The sequence below is a fragment of the Trachemys scripta genome, chromosome 14, assembly GCF_013100865.1.
Source record: "Trachemys scripta elegans isolate TJP31775 chromosome 14, CAS_Tse_1.0, whole genome shotgun sequence".
NCBI classification, from domain to species: Eukaryota; Metazoa; Chordata; order Testudines; family Emydidae; genus Trachemys; species Trachemys scripta.
Window position 1 is genome coordinate 12,319,583 of NC_048311.1, and position 25,004 is coordinate 12,344,586.

At 48.4% G+C, this 25,004-nt stretch overlaps 1 protein-coding gene across 2 annotated transcripts in view; it reads right to left on the minus strand.

The window, feature by feature from the left end:
- The window catches only part of PIK3R5 (phosphoinositide-3-kinase regulatory subunit 5), a 108,020-nt gene that overhangs the window by 18,471 nt on the left and 64,545 nt on the right, over nucleotides 1-25,004 (minus strand). For both annotated transcript variants that reach the window (XM_034790390.1, XM_034790389.1), the window contains exons 3-9: nucleotides 19,575-19,675; nucleotides 15,015-15,083; nucleotides 13,620-13,758; nucleotides 6,874-6,943; nucleotides 4,364-4,538; nucleotides 3,344-3,497; nucleotides 2,039-2,122 (exon numbers count right to left, since the gene is read on the minus strand). In XM_034790390.1, the coding sequence (XP_034646281.1) occupies nucleotides 2,039-2,122; nucleotides 3,344-3,497; nucleotides 4,364-4,538; nucleotides 6,874-6,943; nucleotides 13,620-13,758; nucleotides 15,015-15,083; nucleotides 19,575-19,675 (792 nt within the window). The remainder of the gene's footprint in view (nucleotides 1-2,038; nucleotides 2,123-3,343; nucleotides 3,498-4,363; nucleotides 4,539-6,873; nucleotides 6,944-13,619; nucleotides 13,759-15,014; nucleotides 15,084-19,574; nucleotides 19,676-25,004) is intronic.

Sequence of the window (25,004 nt, forward strand, 5' to 3'; positions counted from 1 at the left end):
CCTGCTGGCATTGACTGCACTGCCTGCACAGAAACACAGAGATTTGCCATAAGCAGGGACTGGGAGTAAAAGAGAAGTAGCAGCTTCGCTTGCAAAATTGCCATGGGTGGGGAGGGGAGAGGACATTACCAGGCTAGGCACAAAAAAACCCTGTTCACCTGACCCTACTCTGAGGACAATGGAAAACCCCAGTGTTTTGGTGCCCAAAGGGTACGCCCCACACCGGAGCTGGAGGTGAAATTCCCCGCTCGGGTAGACATACCCACACTAGCTTTCATTGAGCTAGTGTGCTAAAAACAGAGCATGGCCACTGCAGTGCCAGGGGTTAGCCACCCCGAGTATGTACCCATCTGTAGTGGGGTGGCTACCCCGCTCCTAAAATAAAAGGGGTTAAAAGCAGCCCTGGAGAGGGCTGTGCCTGGGGATGGCTGATTGGGGAAGCAGCCGCAGCTGGGCCACACCCCAATCAGGCTACAGCTGGCCTGTATAAAAAAGCTGTGAGCCAGAGGCCTAAAAGAAGTCTCTTTCCAGGCTGGGAGAGAGCAGGGCCTGGCTGTCTGCAGAAAGGGTACTGGGAGTGAAGTAGGGCTGGGGAAAGGCCAGAGGAGCAGGGGAGCTCTAGGCTGGCAACTCCCCAGGCTGCAGGGCCTGGTCCAAGCCCATAGAGGTACTGGGAGGCAGAGGAAGGCAGCAGGTCCGAACCCCCTTGCCTATGATGAGTGGCTTTTACACTGCAGTCTGCCCCAGGGAGCAGGGGCTTGGTGATGACTGGCAGTAGCCCAGACTGAGGCAAGGTGGGGATTAGAGGGGTGGGGGTTCCCAGAGAGGGGAGACCCACAGAGACTGGTGGGGGTATTGCCGGGGGCAGCCCCCGACCAGGTCCAGGAGGGACACGGGGGCCAGTGGCAGCGGGACACCGGCTTGCAGAGGGCGCTCTGAAGGCTGGAGAGCTAATTCCCTGAGACCACCAGCAGGAGGTGACGCAGCGGTGAGTCCCGCACCATCACACCATCCTAGACTATAGGCACCGACTCAGCGGGGCTAGCCCTCCTGCTGTGGTGGTTGAACGTCTGTTTTCAGCACAGTCCTCAAACTGTGACTCGCACCTCCAGCTCCGGTGTGGCCTTCCGCCAAGGGAGCTAAACTTGCCCCCAAGCGGGCCACTACAATTTGGCAAAGTTGCTGTAGGACAGCTGGCCCGTCTGCCCAGCCCTGGAAGGGCCGAGGCAGCGCCCCAAGTCTCTTTCAGACCCTTGCTCTGTGGTGTGGTTTATTCATTTGAACACAAAACTCGCCAAGTAACACAGAGTTATTTCCCAGACCCAAGCAGGGACCCAGGGGCCTTTCCCCTTGTGTCTCTCCCCACTCCTCCAGGACCTGCTAGGAGCCAACTTTCTTCCTGCAGCCCCTCTCCTCAACTGAGCCCTTTATGGCAATCACTGACCTCTCCCCAGCTGTGTCTGATAAGGATCCAGGGCTGGCTGGCCACAGGCTCCCTGACCCTTAAAGGGGCACACCACCCTATTACAGTTGCATTATTATTAATTGTCTGTATAGTGGCAGTACCTAGGTCCAGGTCCCCATTGTACTGGGTGCTGTACAGAGACAGAACCGAAAGGCAGCCCATGCCCCAGAGAACGTCCCATCGAAGTACTGGGTAGGTTCCAGTAACGTACATTTTCAGTATCAAGGGCCATTATTTCTCTTGACATTATCTACTTTCTAGGAACACAGGAAGGTACCAGATCAGCACAGAGCCAGGCCTCAGTCCTGCAAACACCCACATACATGCTTAACTTTAATCCTGCGAGGAGCACCAATGACTTCAACACATTTCAAATTAAGCACGTGTGTGTTTGCAAGATCAGGCCTCGAGAACCTCTCTGGTCTAGGATTCTGCCTCCGCCACTGGCCCCGTGCTTCTGAGGAAGTCAAACTCCCCACGATACAGCTCTCTTTGCACGCCTGGGCCATGGGGGCCAGGGGAGTTCTTCCTCAGCCAAGCTGGCAATCCGCTGTGGGTGAGTTTTAGCCTTACCGAAATTATCCTTGTCCCAGCTGTAAGAGTAGCATCGAGCAACGGGGATGGGGACAGTGTGGAGTTTACGCAACGGGGCCACCCCTGAGAAGAGAGAAGAGCAAGTGGCAAGTTAAGAACATAGAGTGAGAAGGCACCTCCTGCATGACTGAGTCCAGTCCCCTGCTATTGCAGGCCCCTCCATCTCATAATCCCATTCATACATTTATCTAGCTCCATCTCAAAACCATTTAGATTGTTCGCCTCCCCTCCTATTGGAAGGGCCATTACAGAACCTCTCTCCTCTGATGGTTAGAAACCGTCTTTTATGTCCAGCCTAAATTCATTCAGGACCAGTTTAAGTCAGCGCAAGCAAGTGTCAACTAAAGTGAAAAGTCCCAACATCAAGGCCCCTCTTCCACTTGTGAGCCCCCCCCCTCCACTCCTCTCCAGCAAGTGATGTCACCAGCCATTCATCCTAACAGCCAGGGATGAATGTGTGAAGGAAAGAAGGTAGTGAATTCTCACTAGCTCCTCCCACAAAGTGAGCTCCACCTATGTAGGACAGCAACGTGAGAAGCTTCTCACCACAGACAATGCAAGTGTTAAACAAAACAGCTTCTGCCAAGCTCAGCTGGAGGGCTCCTTGGACTCTGTCCGCCCTCAACGGGGCTAAGATGCCGCTTTGTGCTCCATTCCGCCCCTCTGCCTTGTTGGGTCCAGAGATCAGGTTGGAATGGTACTCCCAAACTCCGCCCACAATCCATGCCACACTCCATCATGACACCACAATGAGCCATCGCTCACAGCCGATCACGCAGACCTTCACCATACAGCCAGGCATTCTCCTTGTGAGAGTGCTTTCAGCAGCAGTGAAAAAGTTCACAACATCGACGTTTAAAGCAATCCTTGCTAGGCATGAGTGTTGATACTCTGAGATGAATGGGGCAGTTCAGAGCTCTCAGAGCTATAATTTCAGGCTGTCTGCAGACCCAGGCAGCGGTCATTGTTACAATCGGTTTGTGTTTTGAAAGTTTTCTTCCTAACCATAAGGGTTAGAGACTTTTTTTTTTTAAATAAAAGCTGAGATTCTGGTGCAGAAAAAGAAACAAGCAAGAAAAAAACCCCAAAGACCAGCTCATCATGAGGGAGTGAGCCAAAGCAGGTTTTTTGTTCTACTTTTGAAACGTAGTCCAAGGATTTCATGCTTCATAGCATTCACTCCTTATCTCTCAAAATAGAGCAGCTAACGTATATGACAGACCAGGCTAGAGAAAGAAAAGTAGAACATTGTATAAATTAGAACAACCCCACTCACTCTCATACCTGTGATCTTAGGAAAGCCTGCTTCAGCCCCAATGTCCTGCAGCATGGACTGCAGCTGTCCCCTGGCTGCGACAGGGTCGCTGGTAACAGCTGCCAGCTCCTGAGCTTCTGTGGTGTGAGAATGGATCTCTGAGAGCTCTTCTAAGGTCTTGGACTAAAGAGAGCACAGAGATTCAGAGACAGCTTGTCGACATGTGGATCTCTCTCTATGAAGCATAACCCACTTCTTCTAGAAAGACTCCTGGCCAGAGCTAAGTGAATCCCCCTTCTCCCCCCAACCCCCATGAATATTTTGGGGGGGGGGAAATGTTTTAATTTCATTCAAATAAATCAATTTTTTTTTGTTTGGGGGGGAAATTTAAACTATTTTAAAAAAATAAAATGGGAATTTTTGTTCACTTTGAATTTGAGGTCTCTTCTCTTCCCTCCCTCCTTCTTTGCCTTCTGTCCCCGTTTTTTCCAGTGGGTTAAAAAAAATGAAAAGGCAGGGCAGGGCAGGGCAGGGCAAAGAAGTAAAGTAGTGAGAAAAAAGTGGGACTCCTCCCCCCCCCACACCACAAAAAAGTTTCAAAAAGTACTTTTAAAAGTTTCATTCTAAATTTAATTAAACAAAAGAAAGTACGACAACACATTTTTTTCCTTGAGAAATCCTTGTTGAAATCACGTTTTGTTTTGTTTTAAATTTTGATTGACAACTCAACCAGCTCTATTCATCACCGTTTCCCATTGTTTCATTGTAAAATAATGGGAACGAATAGTTGTTTCTACCCTCTGAATTGAACTGCTGCGAGATCTCACCTCCCCCTTGCAACTCACGAGACAATTTACATTCATGCAGCATCCCCAGAAGCACTGTGCAACCAAACTGGTCCGTGAATTGCACAAGGGTCAGCATGGAAATGCAGCCATCTCTGGGATGGAGACCACTGCTTAACAGCGCACAGAAAAATCACCCTGTGTGCCGGGGATAGAATTGCTCTTGTTTAAAGGCCTCCAGGCAGAACGCAGGACTCACTCTACCTTCAGGATGTTCTGTAAGCTGCCCATGTCGCACTTGGTCCCAAAAGTGGCCTGGTAGATATGTCCAATTAGCATGACGAAGGTGCTGTGCTGGGTGTGCTCCATGGTGCTCATCTTCTTGGCAACAGACAGGTATTCGCTCTGAACCTCAGAGGGGTTGAGTAGTAGAACCGTGCTAAGGGCAACATGGGATGGTGGTTAGTGAGCGTAAGATAAAAATCAACTCACTGCAGCTCCAGGGTTAATTAAACAGCCCCCTGCAAACTGGACCCTGACATGGGAATAGATATAATAAATAATAGTTGCACTGTTAGCAAGACCTGGGGAGCAGAGGAACTTGGGAGCTTTGTGTTGGATTTGATCAATTCCAAACTATTCCACTCACCAGATGGTGAAATCCTTCCACATTACAGGAACATGGAGCCCGAGAGAAGCCCTTCACCTCATTATCCCAGTTTACTGTATACACACAGCACTGCCAAGCTCTCCCTCTCTGCACCCTTATGCACTGTCAGCAATGGCATCTACAGACCAGCTTTGCCCTGCCAGTGCTTGGCAGATGGGCTCCAGCACTCTGGTCCCTGGGCTTCCCATCAGCACAAGCTGCCAACTGTGCCAGGCCACAAGCTGTTTTACCAAAGCACAGGCTGGGCACAGAGCAGGAAGTGTATGTTGACAGTGGCCCAAATCTAGACCATTGTGATTGCACACAGCGCTACGTCCCTTTCATCAGACAGACACCAGGTCCCTCCCCCAAACAGCCTGCAGTCTGAATGAGACAGATCACACACAATTGGGGAAGAACAGAAAGGGCAATGGAGTAAGAGAAGGAAAACAAAACTTGCCCTTGGGAGAGCATCTTGGTTAATGGGGTTGGCTACCAGGCCCACATGAGATCTTGACAGATGCACCAGATCCTTGGTAGCTTCCAGGTGTGATTAAACGTATCCATGGCATGAGAGGGTATAGACCATACAAGACCCGTCTTTCTCTTAATGTGCAGTTGCTGATGCAGAGATTGACCAAGGTGCTCAAACTAAGAGTCCCTAGATTTAAACACCTGGGGTGGATGGTCTCAGAGGAAGGCCCCTGCTCTTGGAACTGGGCTCCCGGCTATTACACCAGAAGCAGAGGTCGTTAACCTTCAGGACACAGCGCACAGCCTGAAGCAGAGCGGTGAGGAACAGAGGCACTCCTTAAGCACAGCAATGGAGTTTCTTCTCCATACTAACAGCAGCCTCTAATTGCATTTTAATTGCTAAGGCCCTGGTCCAGCAAAGTGCTTAAGCAGGTGATTAACTTTAAGCAGGTGGGCAGTCCCGATGTACTCAACAGGACTTGCTTAAAGCTGAGCACATGCTGCAGGGTTTGCAGGATCGGGGCCTCAATAGGTCCACAGCCTCAGGCAATGGGCACAGGCTTTGTATAACGCCCAGGCCTGATCTATACACAGATTTTGTACTGGTAGAAATATGTGGGTTAGGGGGTATGATTTTTATTTTTTTAACCTACACAGTTATACTGGTACAACTGCTAGTGTGAATGTGGTTACACTGGTATTAACATACCAAATACCCGTATAACTTAGTCCCTTTCCCATACAGGGATAGCTAGCCTGGTAGGAAGCACCTTTATGCTTTTATCACTGCATCCTTACTGGGAAGCATGCTGCTGTACCATTTTAACCACCCGGGTATATTTAAAGCAGTACAACTTGCATGCCGACAAGCCCGTAATAAAAAATGCGCACAGTAAGGGCACATGAGCCAGCGGCTGTTGCTAATAGCAAGCTAGGGAGAGATCAGCTCTGTGTTCACACTTTCATATTTACAGATGAGGGTGATAGCGCGGGGAGGAAGGGATTGAAGGCCCAGATAAGCCCCGCCCCTTCCTTCCCTGTCTCAGTCACATACTCCTGGCTATGTGCTGGCTTGTTTATTTGTCAAGAGACGGTGCTTTTATTGATCAAGCATGAACCCTGTCAAACTTCCTGCCCAGGATGGGGCGAAGCTGTTCCCCTCCCTTTGACCTTTGCCCCACATCCCTTCGGGCTAATGCACGTCACCTTGGATCTTCTCTGCTCTCCAACGCATGGAAATCAGACCAAGCATTCTTTGGGCGAGAGGCACGGATCAGCCCCTTCTTTTCCCCATCCTGTTCTTGTCAAGACCACGCATTTCCCACCATGGGGCGTCAGCAAACAAATACACATACACGGGACCTGGAGAGGGCCCAGGACGGCCGCTACGGGAATGCTGTGATTTCCACTTTATCCAAATGCCTTGACCATTAGTTCGGCATTGTTCTCCACTGCCCCTTCTCCCCCTGAACCCTGCCCAGCCGCAGCTGCATCTAGGGTGACGTTCTAGGGGCCACTTGCCCTAGCTCGGCATCTGCCCCTTGATTATGAGCACTTGGGAAAGAGCAGTGGTGGTTCCAGGGAGACCTGCTACTAGACCACATTGAGCCACCCCCATCGATCCCCTCCATCTCCCCACAGCAGCACTCACATGGTGGAGCTCTGGCAGCTCTTCATGGACAGTCCCTGCTCCGCCCTCACCAGCCTTTGGTACGAAATCCCTGTGGGGAAAGAGAAAAGCAATTCACTGACGGCAGCAACTTGGATCACACGGGAGCAAGAGAAGCCAGTAAACTGCTGGCATCAAGCGTGTCTTTTTAACATTTGCTGAACTGGCCGAGGTAAAGACCAGGAGGGCGCCTGATCTTTTAAAACGCATTAGCTACCATACGCTAACTTCACATCTTCAGTCCTCATCTAGACAAGGCCTGAGAGGTAACTTGCATTCAGAGGCTCACCCAACTCTCCAGGTGGAACCGATCGTACCTGGGTAGGTGTGGGGTGGGAACAAAGCCTATGGCGAAGTGATAGGAGATGTCATGCTGGCGGTGAGTTACCGGCCCTACTTCAACTGTGCAAGAGCTATGGAGAGGGAATGGAGGGGTGGTCAGGACCAGATAAGGAAGAATATGAGCAAGAGGCTGGACTGATGGGATAGAAACCAAAGGAGATGGAGACAAGGTCAACCGTAAGCATGGAGCAGGTTGGGGAGCTCACACAGAGCAGGGAGGAGAAGTGTGAGGCGTATGGCAGTCAGAGCAGTGGGCTGGGTATGAGGTGAGTATGAGACAGGAGAGACGGAGGTGGCAAGCAGGAGGCCGAGGGAGAAATCATAGGAGCAGAGTGCAAGGGCGTGTTGGGAAAAGATGAGGACACAAAATCTGAAAGGCAGATTGGCAAGCAGAAGAGCCGGGAGCAGATAGCTATGAAGCTGGAGCAACTCCAGGGAGATTTGAAGGTAAGTCTAAACTACGTTCAGCTAACGAGAGAAAGCAAGGGAATGCGATGGAGAGCTGGGGCACACAACAGAGAAAACCCAGTAGGTCGCATCCCTCTGCCAGTGCCAGACCATGCCCTGCGCTACGTTTTCTACTGTTCTGTACAATCTTCATTTACAGTGCCCCAGGATCCCCTTCAGCTGAGCAGACGGGGACCAGGAAGGTGAGTCACTGCTAAGGTGTAAGATGTGTGGTCTCAGCCGGGTGGCTGCCGAGGCCATCAGGATCACATGACCATGCAGTTGACCAATCTCACCCCATTGCACGGTCTATGCTCTAGCCTGCACCAGTTCATGAGAAGCCACGTTTGGCCCAGCAGTGCTGAGCAGCTCTGCATATCAGTGTCAAGAACAGTCTCTAGGCTTGTGGAGAACAGTCAGGTACCAAGATCAGTGGGAATCACTGTTCTCTGAAGTGCCATGGAGGGACTTGGCCACATGACTCCCAAAAGCAACCTCCACAGTCAGGCGAGGGAGAATTAAAGGAGACGAGCTCTTGATCTCCAGGCTTCAGGATACCAGCTGATCAGCAGCAGGGAACTAGGATAAAATAAGAGGCTTTACACCAGGGTACAGTTCTGTCTCTGACGCTTCTGACATGGGTCACTGCTGCGGGCAGGCCGTTGTCCATTCCAGTGAGGCAATCCCATTGGCTTAATAGGACCAGTCATGGGGGAAAATAAGCAGGGAAAGTTTTCCTACGCCACTAAGATTCACACTGTTGAACTGCAACCAGCAACCACTCGCAGCTTCCACTCGCTTCCCCAGGACATTCACGAGGCCTCGCTAGACGGAGAAGACTTTGCAATGATTTTTTCTCATTTATTTCATTCAGCGTCTGTAACGTGCTTTAGGAACTAGGGGTCCCAGGTGCTGAGGGGCAGGAGAGGGGACAAAATTCTCTCTCTTACCTGCATCCCATTCCCCCCTTCCCCAACATGACTTCTAAAATCTTCTCAGGTTGTATGTGCAAATTCAGCACCTACCCGCCTGCGTTCTCAGCCCTGGGCATAGGCTTTTTATTTGTCTATAGAACAAGTTGCCATGCAGGCAGCAGTCGTGCAAGCTTCCCCTCCCCCACACAGCTTCCCCCCTGAACCAGGAGCACCGGATGGACACTCAGTCCATGTGGCATACCCGGCCACCCTCAATGAGTCTCAAGTGTGCCGACAGCTTTGTCGATCTGGATTTGTGGCTCCTGGGAAGTGGGCTGAGAACTACCAAATCCATTTCAGCCAGGACACCAAGCAGCTACCAGACATGGGCCTCATAAAGCCCCTGCAGCAGCGTCCCCTGATTGAGTGGTGCCTTCCCATGCAATTTCCTGGGGCGGCCTGTGCGATCCAAGCCGATGTTTTGTTCATCAATTCATACAATGATCGTGCTTTGCAGAACAATCCACACCGACCCAGGCTCTCAGACAATACCAAAGTTTATTGAACTTTCGGCAAATATTGACAGCGGCTTTGTCTTGGTTAATCTTTACCTCTTGGCTTTGACCTCATAAGATTCCCAGGAAAGCTGAAGCATTTGGACAGTATCTGGTGACACTGTACCACAAACAGCTCCAGAAGTGCCTGGCAAACAGAATGAGTCTATAAGGTCCATTGGAAATCCAATCAAGACAAGTTTCCTCTCCACAAAGCCATCACTGTTACTGGTGTGAACTGGAAAGGCCATGGATCGGACGTGCCATGGAGAGAGAACGAGGCTCTGGTCCCTGAAGGTGGTCCTTCCAGCTCACGATTGGGGCACATCAGCACTGCCCTGTGCTTTATCTGTTTCCATGGCTGTCGAACCATCTGCCTTCTTGTAGGGTGTAAAGAGCAATTTGGCTCCAAGCCCCCAGCCAAGTTATTCTTGGGCATCAGTGGTGTAATGATGAGAGCAGGATGCACTGAAGGCTCCTGGGGCTCTCCCAGGGGGTTGCAGTTGTGTATAAAACAGGCTTCCTGAACTGGTATCACAGCGATAACGGACCACAGAGATGAGGCTGGGAGATTCCACAGAAGTTCAGGGACAGCATCATCAATAGCATCACCAGACCAGCCACACGGTACTTCTAGAGCCCATCCATACTACAGATACTGGACGGTTCCCATCTGTTGTGTAGACATAATTCCTTTCCTGGTTTCAGCACAAAGTTGTCCAGAGGACAAAGTGCACCCAAACCTGGTTCAGATGGGAGACTTTTTATCAGGACTGGGACTAACCCTGGGACTGATTTCCAACCACCTTCTCCTGTTCCATATTGCACTGCCACATTCCCCTATGATCCCGCGGCTGCACGAGTGCATGGAGCTGCCATAGCAGTAGGAACATAAGCCACCCCAACATCGCCTCCCCCAGCCTGGGGGTCAGGTCTGCAGGACAAATGTCCCAGTCTGAACCTCACTCTGCAGTCTGCCTCTCACTGGCACCACGTCCCCCGCGCCTGCCGGTCCAGGTTGCAGGAGAGACCCCCGTGAATGAAAGAAACTAGATTTGTCATCACAGCAAACCCAGTTTCCCGGTGGGCACCGCACAGTTCAGAGGGGGAAACATTAACCCTCTGGATACTGCACACACCACTCGGCAGCTTTCATCCATCTGGCGGCGTGGAAGAGGCAGGCTTTGAAGGGTTAACTCCAGAGCCCAGAATATGAAGGAAGCGACTGGTGGGGGAGGGCACGTCAAACTGACATTTTAAAACAGAACTTGTCATTTCGAGGAGGAGGTTATCACTAAGCCCTGCCTTCCTGCACGTCTTTGTTCCCCTACACACTCCCCATGCAAAGGCAGCCCTCTGAAATCAGCATAATCTCCATCCCAACACCGCAGCTTTCACGACAGCATACTGGAACTTGTCCTGCCGTTAAACGGGGTCAGAATACACCATCTCCGGACAGGAGCATGTAGCCCAGCCCGGCTGTCAATCAGAAAAAGGCATTCCCAAAGCACACTGCCTCCTGGAGAATACTGCAGTTTCCTACCTTGCCAGAAATTTAGCATTGAGCAATGCATCCCATCACTGCTCCCATGCAACCGAGCGTCACGCCGCAGCAAACAGGAACTGGCCAACAGCCTGCACTGAGTTACAGAAGACTTCCCTGTTTAGCTGGTGCCGTTCCCCAGCTGTCACTGTATGGCCTCATGCTTTTTCGTTTTATCCCTCCGGAGTCCTCAATCACTTGCTTTCATGGGAGCAGTGCCCATTATGGGGACCAGCAGGTCTCCTGGCCAGTGCAGCCTGCTCTGTTGGCTTTGGTTCTCATTATAGGCAGTGTGGGAAACACCATGGCCACAGAGATGTGCACAGCAGAGGGGGCCTAGGCGGATTGATCAAGATGAGAATGCTGGAGCCAGGCAGCTTTCTTTGGGGACCTTCACAGTCTCTCTCTGGCCAAATCTAGAGCAATTTCCCACCTGCTCACCCTCACTTTAGGGGTCTGGATAAAATGGGACCCAGTTCTGAATCATCCCTGGTTCTGACATTGCAGAATTGCAGCCCAGCTCTATGTGGCTTTGCCATTCCAGAGACCAGGCCCAGCCAGATGAGAGGGAAGGGCCCGAGACCCCTTGGAAAGGTGGGGGATGCTTGGCCAGGTTTACCATCGCAGCGGTACCCAGGAGGGGCTGAACCCACTGGAGCTGGTTGCCCATTTAAGGTAAACGGACATAAGCTGCCTTGCATCGACCTGACTCTGTAGTGTAGACCAGGGCCAACCCCAGCCACTGGGCTGCTTCACTGGGAACCCTGTTTGGGAGGGCCTGAGAGCTCCAACCGGTGAAACGTATCCAGACCCCCTTGCTGGCTGGGCCTCATTTGCCACCTCACTTAATACAATCAGTGCACTATTCTTAACATCATAGGGCCCCAGGGCAGCTCTGAGCTGGGATGTGGTTTAGACAGCAGTTTTTTTATCCTTTTGCTTCCCTCGAAAGCATCTTCTATCCACCCCCATTTCTGGTACCTCAAATTTCACCCCCACTTAACACCTGGTTAATCTCTACTTAACCCCTTGGCACTGGCTGAAGAATCTTTGCTGATACTGATAATTTGCTGATAATTAGCCTGCAGTTGTTGCCAGTCACTATCACCAGCAGAAATTATTTCCCCACTGCCCTCCCAGAGAGCTTCAGCTCTGAAGTACGGGGCCTCCTCTTGGCCCTGTCTGAGCTAGTACATAGGGTGTTAGCAATGATGGGTGCCTCAGGGCTCATCTACACTACAGAACCTTTGCCAGTAAACCTAGGATGTCAGAGACACCAAGTGGAGATGCAGCAGAGGCAAACAGAAGGAGTTCTTCTGCCGACAATAGCTATACCGCTTCCCCAAAAAACATTAGCTAAACCGACAGATGCACTCTTCTGTCTTCTCTATACTGGGAGTTTTGCCAGCATAGCTACGCTGGGAGTGATTTATTCATTGCTATGCCAGTAAAACTTTGCTGTGCAGACTACCATGTCCACACTACCACTTATGTCGGCAAAATGTATGTCGCTCAGGGATGTGAAAAAACACCCCCCTGAGCGACCTAAGTGGTAGTGTGCACAGAACTATGTTAGTGGGAGAGCTATGTCTATGACATCGCTACCACCGCTCGTTGGGGGTGGTTTACTTATGTCGATGGAAGAGCTCTTTCCCGTCAGCATAGAGTGGCTACACGGCAAATCTTACAGCGGCACAGCTGCATTGGGACAGCTGTGCCACTGTAAGGGCTCTAGTGTAGACATGGCCTGAGCGTTGCCAACACAGGTTTTCAACAGCATGTCCCCTAACTCTGCTTGGAGCTCATCTAATCCTGCATCAGCAATCAAACGGTGCCAAGGGGTGACGTGGCAATTAAACAGATGTCAAATGGGTGTGAAATGCTACAATCTGTTCTAATACAGTACTGAAGAAAAATGATTCTCTGCGTCCCATCCTAATGCGTAAGACTCTTTTTAAATGACCTCTTCTTTTAATTGGAATAGCTGCTAAATTGGAATCAATAGGCCATCCACAAGCATAGTCTAATTAAGATGATTCTATTGCATAAAGACAGATACGATTGCATGCTGCAGGTCTCGGCTACAGCTGAGCCCAAAGTCCAATTACACAGAGACAGCACCTCAGCCACAAAGCAGTGGCTGGGAGTTCCAGGGAACTGTATGAAAATTTTTTACAAAGCAGCACACTCAAAGACTAACACCACCTTGATGGGAATGAATGGATTCACTGTTATAACCAAATTGTGCCGCTGAGTCACTTTCCTTCTCAAAGCAAAGTTCAGGGTTAGCTGGAATAGCTGCAGGGAGCAACCAGAGCTGGTTTGCCATGCAAAAGATACCCCCAGAACAAAGAGGCTGTAGTGGAAATGCTCATCCGCTTTGTTAATCCACCGAGATCAGCATGTCTATCTGAATTTAACATTCATGGAGACATGTCCGGTGCCATGCAATACGGTTCCTCTACATGACAGCATTAATGCTAAACACATGCCCCTGGAGACATAACTGTGTCAATTCAGCTTTTTACCTCTGGAGGAGAGTTGGCTTCCAATCTGTGTTAGGGTATCAGCAAAATGAGTTCAGCGGTCTCAGCCCGCTCCTCCCAGATGACAAAAGCCCATTTACAAGTGTATTGAAAAACACAGAGCAGATGGTAGCAAATGGACCCACAGTTTGCTGCATGGCTGCTGGTCCTGAGCTTTGCATGACTTATTTAAATGCAACGTGTGTGTATGAGAGCAACACTGGGAGAATTTCAGAGAGAACATTGTGCATACCTGGCCACTGTGGTGAGCATTTCTGGTTTGGCATGAAGAACAGTCAAAATACTTCACTCAGCCCCTCTGAGGCTAAGTTAGCTGCACCCAACACCACAAAGACTGCGGGCCAGAGGGATCTGTAAAACGATGGACCGTTTGGATTCCTACCTGGGGTCTTGAGTTCATCGCTAATGAAGGTCAGTAGCTCCCGGTAGATGTTGCAGTAGGGCATAGGCCAGGTAAGGAAGGTGTGGTAGGTGCTAATGGCCTTCAGAAGCAGGTCAGAGTCTGGTGGGAAGTGAGGAGTCTATAGGGGAAACAGAAATAGCATGAGGATTACAATCCAAGGCGGGCCAAGGACACAGTCATGGAGGCCTGTCCTTCCTCTTCGGCCTTGCCCCCCGACACCACTTAGACAGATTCAGATCCTCCCAGGTCCCAAACTAGGCTCCCAAACTGAGCTGCTCGATAGCCCAAGTAAAAGAGGAGGAGGTTTCAGCGGCCATTAGCATCATGGGAAAGCAGGTATGTGGGCTGGCGCTGGGAGGATAATAAAAAAAACTCTCAGTCTAGATCAGACCAGAGGTCGTACAGTCCACTCCTTGACTGTAGCTAGCACTGGATGCTTCCGAGGAAGGTTCAAGAAACCCTTCTCTGGACAACTACATAATAATTTGCCTGTTGGGGTTGTTTCTTCCTAAGCGCCATCAGTTAGTGGCTTATGCTCCAAAGCAGGAGAGTTTCTCTCTTACTAAAGAAAACATATTCTTAGCAAGCATGGATGTTCTCATCCTTTCAGATGCCTAACCCTTTTATGAATCCTCTTAGTTCTTGGCCTCCATGAGCTCTTGGAGCAATGAACTGCACAGGATAATTATATGTTATGTGGAAAAAAAAGTATTTCTTTTTATCTGTTTTAAATGTGTTGCCTTTGGGTTTCATTAGAAGTTCCCTTGGTTTGATTTATTCTGAGAAAGAGCAAATGGGGCAGATTCACCTTCTAGACACACATTATTTTGTACACTTCTATCACGTCCCCTCTCATTTGTCCCCTCTCTAAACATAAATGGACCCAAACTTCTCAGTTTCTCTGACTTATGCTATTTGGTTGCTTGTTTCTGATCCCTTTCCACTTCTGCTAGATCTTTTTCCAGATGAGAAGACCAGGGCAGAGGACAGTACTTCAGGTGAGGATATCCCAAAAGTATAACTGGGTTATAAGAAGAATTAGATAAGTTCCTGGAGGATAGGTCCATCAATGGCTATTAGCCACGACGGTCAGGGATGGAACCCCATGCTCAGGGCAACCCTAAACCTCTGACTGCCAGAAGCTGGGAGAAGAAGCCGGAGTGGATCTATCCAAAACTGACCTGTTCTGTACACTCCCCTGAAAACCTGGGACTGGCCAATGTCGGATGCAGGAAACTGGGCTAGATGGACCCAGTATGGCAGTTCTTATGTCTTACATAACAACATTATTCTGCTTTCAGCTAGGGCAGTGCTCCAATCCTCAGCCTGTCCCTGAAGCTGAAGTTACAATCAGTTAAAAACTTTAGGACTTACACACAGAGCTGCAGAATAGAAGAGCAGAGCCAATGGAGTGAGGAGGTCATAGTTGCACGTCTCTTGGACCTGCAGGAAATACACACGAGAAGAGGAGGATCAGCTGTGCTACTTGGTTACAGAAATACCCAAAAGCTATCAGGAGATGGAAGGAAGCTTTGTAGGAAACCATCCGGTTGCAAGAATTGCTCCTGTCCAGCACCCCACCCAACGACAACAATGCTAAGATTCCCATTGACTTCAACAGGCACTGCACAGGTGTAACAGGACTTTTCACACCCCTGAGTGATATGGTTATACTGATATATGTCTGTAGTGTAGACCTGGCCTTAGGTTGGCTTAACTACACCGCATCTACACTAGGGATTAGGTTGCCGTACCTATGCTGGTCAGGAGCATGGATTTTTTTACATCCCTAACCAATGCAGCTATATCAACCTAGCTTTGTAAGTACAGACTAGACCATTGGCACAGCATATCCCATCTTTGTCTACTCCAGGAAAGTGAGGAACATTAGAAAATGTGTTAACTGCAATCTTTAAATTAACACTCTGTTAAATGCTACTTAGCGCCCAGCGAGGACAAAGATAGTCATGTTTAAAAATGTACATTAGCTGGTGCCAGTCAATCCTAGATTTCCCCTGGGAGGAATGAGCACCACATGAGTGAATAATGGAAAATATTTTTGCAACTATTCAAATTCAAAAGGGAATTTATTTTCAGCCAAGTTTGTGACCCTTTACATTTTCCGTGTGAGGAAACTTTATTCACACTTGTTGCAATGTGTGCTGTGCATTGAATGTAAATCATGCAACCAGATAACAGAAACAACACCAGCTGACTTATGTCATTAGGCAACACTGCGGAAGTTTGTAACAAAACCAATTATGGGCAATCTGCAGACTAAGAATTATTCACAGAGGAAATTCACCAATAATTATGAATCCATTCAGGAATAGCATGAGGTGTTCCTGAACAATTGGAGAAAAGGGGGGGAAAGAGTAAAGATTAAAAATAATCAACTTATTAGTTGCCATATTGCCAACCCCAACCATTTAAAAATCATGAATCAGGCATAAAAAAAAAAAAGAAAAAGAAAAAGAAAAGAAATTTTTGGTTCATTTTAGTTCTTTTGGTTTGAGTCTTTAGGGTAGGTACATTTGGGTCACGTTTTCAAGATTTTCTCCTTAACTGGATAGGCTAGAAACTTGTTACAAAAATGAAAGCGGAGATTCTCATGTACTCACATGCGTCTAGGAGCTGGGGCTGTAAGAAAAACATCAAATATTGCCAGACTCATGATAAAATTGTGAGGGTTGGCAACACTGCAATGTGAATTATTTGCTCGCTTGAACTCCAGAGTCCCTAGCACCACCTCCTGCCAGGCTAATGTCTCCCATCCAAGTCTTGAGGCTCCTTAACTTGGGAGAGCTGATGGCCTCACATCAGAAGATGGACTTGTTGAAGGTTAACAGTTCAGCACCTCTGATCCTTCACTTACCATACTTAGCTGGACATAGCAAACCCTAGCAGCCTGCTGCTTACTACAGCTGCTAGCATTTGCTCAGTCCCTAAGTTCCAAATGTATTTTTGGTTGCAAAGCAAACCAGAATAGCCCAGGCAAAGCTTCCATTAAAATAGCAGGAAACCATCAATTCATTCTGAATTGGACAGGCTAAAAAAGAAAAGCTTGCAACAGGGGAGGGTCTCAGGAAGCCAAGCCCCATAAATCCTAGTGCACCAAACCAACTGCAGCCCTGCCCCTAGAAACATGCATGCCCAGGACTCCTGGAACCGTATGGCTGGGATCTCCCTTCCCCGGCTTCCCCCTGCACAATGGCCAGCACACAATGGAGAATGAGACTGGAATCTCGGCTGCTCCCCAAGTGCATAGGAGGGGGGTTGCTATTGTGGGACTGGAGGTCATGCACATAGCAGCACTTCAGGAAGTAGGAAACCTCTCCTTGTGTCTTGTGATGCTATTCAAAGTGCAGATGTTCAGGCTTGCTCTTTTTCCAAGTGCACTACCACATCCCTTTTCTCTGCAGTTCCCACATGCCAGAAGCTGCTCTCCAGAGGTCTGACATCAGGCCAGCTCGACTATCTCCAGACACTCATGCTCAGTCATGTGCTATTACGACATCTGCTAAAAACTGCAAAATTCAAATAGTTTTGGGCACAGAGGCGGACACCTTTGCACGCTGACTAGAGTGGGGCAAGCCGGAATGGGGCCAACTCACGGCAAATCAGATTCACATTTGGGGGTCCGCACTCAGAGTTGGGTGTCTCCGGTGCTGAGAGAGAGAACACGGCCAACTGATCAGCAAGACTGCAGGCCAGACACCAGCTTCTCTTTCACTGGGCAGAACGCTCTGACTTCCTCCTGCTCAAAGGCTTCCTTCCTCCACGGAAACTTAGCTGTGAGGGCTCATGGGAAAGGGGTCAGTTTGAGCTACAGGTTCCATTCTTCCCAAGCACTGACACCCTGCTCATGCTACTGTGACCGACCTTGCTGGAGGGACGCGATGCTGCTTGGCATTTGGTAGCACATGTGGCATTATGCACTCTGTGCAGTCCACAAGTAGAGATGGGGCAAACCTCTCAGCTCAGGTGGATTAATTTAGTTAATTGACAAGCATCTGCCTCTGTAAACAGCTTATCATAGAATCATAGAATATCAGGGTTGGAAGGGACCTCAAGAGGTCATCTAGTCCAACCCCCTGCTCAAAGCAGGACCAATTCCCAACTAAATCATCTCAGCCAGGGCTTTGTCAAGCCAGGCCTTAAAAACCTCCAAGGAAGGAGACTCCACCACCTCCCTAGGTAACGCATGATGTGATTGAATTTGTTGTTTGAATTATTTGCCAGTTCCTGCCAGTAATTCTTAGTGTAGTCATAGAGTTTCAGGCCAGGTGGGATGACCAGACCACCTACTCCAATCTCCTGAATACTGCAGGCCATCAACACCACATGCACCCGCACACTAGGCCCAACAACTGAAATCAGACCAAAATCTTACAAGAGACTAGACTATTCCGTGACACACAGAGAGAACAGGAGGGACCGAGGCGCACCAGGCCCGAGAGCACTTAGTCATATTTCAGTTTTCATTCCGCCTTCATCTCCACAGTCACCTGGAGCTTGCTCACACGCGCCCTACTAAGGTCTCACCACTCGTGTGCGATATTTGAAATTCAAGCTGTGTTGGTTAATTCTGATTGGGCACAAGTCACATGGTATGTTTCCATTGCCTGGCTGCATGTGCATAATTCTTAGAAACAGGTGCCAGGATTTATTAGGAATTCAACGTTCATATTCTGCAAACGTTTTCTGACATTCACTTAAAATTCCCCATTTCCAGGAACTTTCCTACCAGCGACTGTTTGGGAGAACATTCACGGAGAGACACCACAAGAAGGAGACAAAGGTCTTCAAAGGGATTTATCAGAACCTTTGGTTTTTTTTTTTTTTGTTTTTTTTTTTTTGCAGCATCAACCACCCAGCTCCAGTCTCAAGCCATGCTACCAACTTGTTCCTACTAAAGGCAGGGAGGGATCTGTGAACATGGTTCTAACACTGTTTGCTTCTGTCCCTCTAAGCACTATGCTGAAAGCCCTAAGGTCCAGGTTCTCAAAGGGATTTAGGCACCTAATTTCAAGGGGAGTTAGGCACCTGGATACCTGTGAGGATCTGGGCCCAGCCTCTTGTCTAAGGAAGAAGGTAAGTGCACTCAACCTGGTTTGGAAGGGGTTTCACTAACACAGTCACCTCTCATTTCTGTGAAATAACCTAGCACCAACAGGACTATAGTACAGGAAAGAACTAGTTCTAGAAATGATGCAAATGCCCTCAAATTCCTAGACTTCAAGTGCTCACTGAGATTATCATCGATATCACAATAGTGCCTAAAGACTCCAGTCAGGCTCAGGGCCCCCATTGTGTTAGGTGCTATACATGCATGCGCGTGTGCACTCTCTCTCTCTCACACACACAGTCCCTGTTTTGAGGATCTTACTGTTAAAGACAAAAAGACAAAGTGTGGGGGAAGAGTATACAAGATATAAGTAAAGTGCCTTTCCCAAAACCTAAGCAATGGAATGTTTCCATTGATTTCAGTGGGATTTGGATCAGGTTCCAAAGTGATGGCAGGGAGCACCATGCTAGTGCAATAGTCCCAATGCTAGTACAACAGCCTCCACCTTGAACCTGGGCCATCCAGCTCTAAAAGCACCAGCTGCTACATCTGGAGCTACAGAGCCAGGGCTCCCTTGTGTGGCCTGTAACAGACTCAGATCCCCTGCAGACTGGGCACAGAGGGAATCTTGTAACATACTCGCCAGTGGGTTACCCTAGCATTTCAGATAACCCTAGCCTAAAACCCTTCATGCATGCATCCAAATTATAAAGTACCTGGGGGAAGGGACTTCTTTACAGACTTCAGAGCAGGAACCCCTGCCAGTCTCCACCTTAATGACAACAAAGCACTCATTGCCACCTTCGCAGAAGCCCTCAGCGTCCTCCCTGCTGGGGCATCCTTCATTCTTGCTGGCAGGGCCTTACCTCTTTGGTTTTCTGCAGGATTTTCTCCAGGAGGATGAGGTAGTTTCCTGCATCTCGGCTGACCAGCTCCTGCAGGCTCCAGCAGTTCAGACACAGCCCCGCTATCAGAGAGAGAAAGGAAAACCACATTTCAAATGCACCAGAGGTGGCAGTGGGGGTGCGCAGAAGGAACCGCTAACACATGAAGTATGGGGCTAGCACTTAGTGTCAGTGAGAGCTAGAAACCCATCGTGTTCATTCTATTCTGTTCTACAAGGTTCTTATCCTGCCCTCATTGACACAGTATCTGAGTACCTTCCACTTACCATCAAGTGACGTGACTAATGTCTGTCACGTGAGATTCATTGGGAATTGTTTTGGCAGTGTCCACGCTACTCTGTGGTGGTATCAGGGAAGGCAAGTCAGAGAAGTGCACCTGGCATTTGGAGCGGACGGTTGGGAGGTTTCGGATGGTCCACAGTTCCTGGGCGAGTCTGTTCCACAGCCTGGGACCGGCCCCGCAAAATCTCCAACTCCTGCACAGATGAGCTTTACCTTTGCGGTAGAGAGCTCCATTGTACCAGAGCAGCGGCGGTGTCACCCACACTCCTCATCCAGAAGCTTTAGGCTCTTTTAAATGCTCCGGGCACTGGCCCCTGAGCACCTTGAAGGACTTGAACTTGGCCTGATTGCGATGGTATGTACGTGGTACGAAGGGCATGAGGCAAGTAACTCCTATTGTGGCCACCCAGGTATTTAATAGCCCTCAATTCCAAGTCTCACACCATTATCACCACTCACCTTCCCACCCATGCAGCTAGCAGGTAGGAGAGCAGAGACGTTAGAGAGAGAAAAAACCCGGAGAGCGAGCTGAGGATAAAGTCTTCAGACAGAGAATGCCTCCAATACATGGATACCGCCACTAATCTTACCCAAGAGACCTAGAAAGCCATCTCAGGTCTCAGATAACTACCTTCACAGAGGCCTGTACACAACTTATTTCTGCCCTAGTATTAAATGATTTCTGAAGGAGATTTATGAGATGCTGAGGGAGCGGAGAAAGGTCATAGAGGGAGGATAAAGAAGCCTCTATCCAGACCAATTGAAACTGCATCACCAGTAGAATACATCTCCTGACACTTGCTTCCTTCGTTATCAATTCACAGCCCTAGCGCTGACAACGGCACAGTGCATTTCCCAGTTCCTTAGTTCTTCCTGTGTCAGCAACCAATCAGGTGGTCACCCAGTCCCCAACTCCTCCCAGGCGGTTGCTGAGGAAATGCTCTGTGCTAAGATAGCCCCTGATCCCCTCCTGCACTCCTAAGAGATTCACTTGTTGGCTTGGCTGGTTTTGCATTTCAGCCAAGCAAAGATGATTCCAAAGAAAGCGACTGGTGCAGCAAAACTGCTGGACGAGAACTACTGCAGGATGCCTGCCCTGTGACCTACAAGGACCGATGAATCATTTACACAGCCCCATAGAGCAAAGCCGCCTGGGGAACGGAAACACCATACACTAGAACAGCCTGCGTGAACCCTTTCATTGCCAGTCCTCCCCACTCCTGCTTGTACCATCAAACATTAAGATTCAGTTGGCTTCGCTACCTGGGCCACTGAGCAGTGGAGCTGTTGTTACTAGCAAAGCTATTTCACTGAGAAACACTCGTGGAATTTCAAAGTGCAGTCTTGCTCTGAAAAGTTATTCTGAAAAGGGGTACGGTCGGGCTCCTTATTTACTGGATCTCTGAGACTCTGGATCAAGTATGATCAGCTGGCTAGAAAAAGATATTTTTTCTTAACTGCCAGCTAGGGTTACCAAACAGCAAATGTGAAAAATTGGGACAGGGGGTGGGGGCTAAAAGGAGCCTATATAAGAAAAAGACCCAAAAATCAGGACTGTCCCTATAAAATCTGGACATCTGGTCACCCTACTGCCAGCTCACCCTGCAAGTCTGGGTCAAGTCTGGTTCTTTCTATGTCATGCATCATTGCCAGGCACCTTGACCCAGCTGTGGTATATTATTACTCTGGTTAAGCTATGCATGTCTGCCCCTAGAAGGAAAGATGCTACCATAGGAACTGAATTAACAATTGTGTAAATAATGTGCAAACCAAACAAAACTGCAGCTCTCTCCCCAATAGCTGCACTGGCTTTAAAATGTAAACGGCAGTAAACCGTATTATGGGCTCTAACGTCAGCAGCAGGATTCTGAACACAGCAAGAGAACAGGTGTGCAGAATAAAAGAGCCCCCACAGTCATTGTTCTAACTAAAACCTTTGCAAGTTGCTACAGGACTCAGAGGCTGAGATTTTCAAAGCCACCAAAGGGTGTCCAGTTCTTATTCATTTTAATTTGAAAAGCTCGATCATAATGCTTCAATAGCCTGTTGTTTCGGAACTAGTCTAGATGCCCAAACCAGACCCTCTTGTCTTAATTATGAGAAGAGCTTGAATAAATGGTTTAATATAAACACTGGTGTCGAACAAGGATGCATTCTCTCTCCTCTCCTGTTTGTCATTGCCACTAACTTCATGACGAGAGGCGTGGATGAATACAATACAAGCCTCATGTGGTTTAACTACAGTATGTTCGAAAATTTAGGTTTTGCTGGCGACATAGCTCTTCTAAATGACAGCTCCACCAATATGTAAGCAAAGAATGCCCAGCAGCGCAAGGAAGACGGATTTAAATCTAATGAGAACCCCAGCAACTCCCAACTCCCGGGTTACATTAGAAGGCAAAGGAAGGTAAGAGTTCACATGTTTTGGCAGTAATATGCAAGCCAGTGGGGATGTCCAGGAAGAAATAATGTCACAACCTGGCACTTCACCAGTTTAAACAAGATTTGGTCATCACAAATCTACCACTTAAAGACGAAACTACAAATCTTCAACTCCAATGTCGCTGCCATCTTAATATACAGATGTGCAAGCTAGAAATCCTCCCAAAGGTACCGACATCTCAATGCCTTAGAAAGCAAATGCCTTAGGTATTAAATACAAATACTAGGTATTCACTTGAATTTATAACAAATGTCGAGATCCATCAGAGTGTTCAACAACTCCTTATCTCTAAAGTTACCCAGAAAAGATTGAAATATCTCATGTTAAGAATGAAGCTAGAGCGTCTGCCATTGGATAGGGAATGTGCAAAACAGGCCGACTGAGGCTAGGTCTACGCTAAGGCGGGAGGGGGGTGTCGATTTAAGATACGCAAATTCAGCTACGCGAAAAGCGTAACTGAATTCGGCGTATCTGATCTGACTTACCCCGCTGTGAGGACGGCGGCAAATCGACCGCCACGGCTCCCCCGTCGACGGCACTTACTCCTATCTGGGCTGGTGGAGTACGCGTGTCAATTCCCAAGAGATCGATTTCTACCTGCCCGTGAAGACAAGCCCTGAGAGAATCCCGGTGTTGGACAGAGAGGGAAAACTTCAGGGACTTAACAACATGGAGGACAAGCAAAGAGCAGCCCAGGATAGACAGGGATAGTGGTTTATGCCCTAAGTGACATGTGACAGCACAAGAAGGTTTTAGACTGGCATGCTGGGTGTTACTGGATTCTGACTGTCTGGCTGTCAATGAAGTTACAGTCAAAGTCCTATGCAGCACATTATGCAATAGGAACCTATGTGGCAGAAACCCCTGAATTATGCCACCGTTTGCTCCACTAAGCCCTCTCCTCCTTACTGCTTTGCTAAGTCTCCAATACCCCTTTCTCCCTCAATACTAATTTAATTTGCAATTCAAGTTCTGTTGGACATTGCCTCTAGATTGTCAGCGGCTGCAGATTTTTGCACTGAACACACTGGACTGCTTTGTAGAGGTTGCTGGGTAATGCGGGCGGAGGATGGAAGTTTCTTGGTATTGTAGAGGTAGATGCAGCTCCTCTTTCCCTCCCCTTTCCGGGTAGAGGGTACTCCAAATTTGGAGGGGGGAGGGTCTGAATTCCTTGTTTTCCACCCCCAACAAAGCTGAATAGCAACCAGTCGTCACATTGCTCCCCACTGCAATATCTGCTGCCACTTCCAACAACTGGCAGACAAATATATTAGCTTAACCTTTTTAATAAAATGATCTACAGTGAAATACTTGAAATGCCAACATTATCTTTCATTAATGCCAACATTAGCCTTTAGAGTTAACGTCCCTAAACTGAGATTATTGGGGCAGTTCCCACCTCTTAGCTCTATTGTTTCAGAAGATTTGCACAGGCAGCACTACATCATTACCCATGGGTCACATTTTGAAGGTTTTCTTCACAGCCTTTAGTGGTTAAACACATTTAATAACTAAATAAATAAATAATGAAGCTGATTCTGGAAGAGAGTTGTTCTGCATATCCAGTCAGGAAGACAATTATGCATTAACTAATGTGACTGCACAATCACATTATAATATACAACAAGGAGTCTGGTGGCACCTTAAAGACTAACAGATTTATTTGGGGATAAGCTTTTGTGGGTAAAAAAACCTCACTTCTTCCTTGTTGTTTTTGTGGATACAGAATAACACGGCTACCCCCTGATACTTGATTATAATATACAGTATCCCAGTTATGCTTATGTCAGTGAAGTTCCATAACTGTAGGAGCCAGACAGGTTTGTCCTGTTTTTAGGCACAAATTCCATGTGAGAACAGTGATAAGATACCCCAGGCTGCGGATTTCAGGGAGGCGGCTTCATCTTTTGGGTGGGCAGGACACCATACTGTGAAGGCCCAAGATTTAGGGGCGGGGGGAAGACTGGGTCAAGAAAAAGCATTTTGCAAAACCCCAACTTTCTGATCAGCTCCAATCCATTTAGATCTGCTTTAAGGCTGACAGAGAGATTGACAGCATGCGCAACTTCCCTCTTCCGATCTAAGAGGTGATTGACAAATAAATACCGAACAGCTGCCTCATTCAGAGAGCACTGAATCAGGCAAGGGCTGCAGAAACAACATCGGATTTCAGGGCAAAAGCCCTACCCACTAAGAAGATAAATAAAGTTGCACTTGTAACCTTACCTTTGACATTTCCCGACTTCTGCCTGGTTTGATTACAACATTAGTGCTCTTAATGTGGTATTGTTTACGATCTGATCTGCGTACTATAGGAGGCATGGCTAGCAACTCAATAGTTAATTCAACAATGTTTCAGTTTTTCATTCAACAGTACCTCTGACCGGCTTTTGTCTCAGAAGCCAATGTGATTTGAAGTACACATTTCCTGAACTTCACTACTCTCTTTGCTGGGCTTTGGTAAGTCGCTGTAATCAAATCTTTCACACAGTGGGGTTTCCCTCTGTCAGCGTCACCCTAGACTGCAGTACCTTCCTGGGAAAGTCCCAGGACACAAAAGATTTTCAAGAAATTAGCTGTCCCAACACAGGGGCCCAGAGCTGCTGGGAACCTGGCTGATTTTGGCAAAGCAAGAAGGATGTTGGGATCAGGGGACAGGTCGGGGC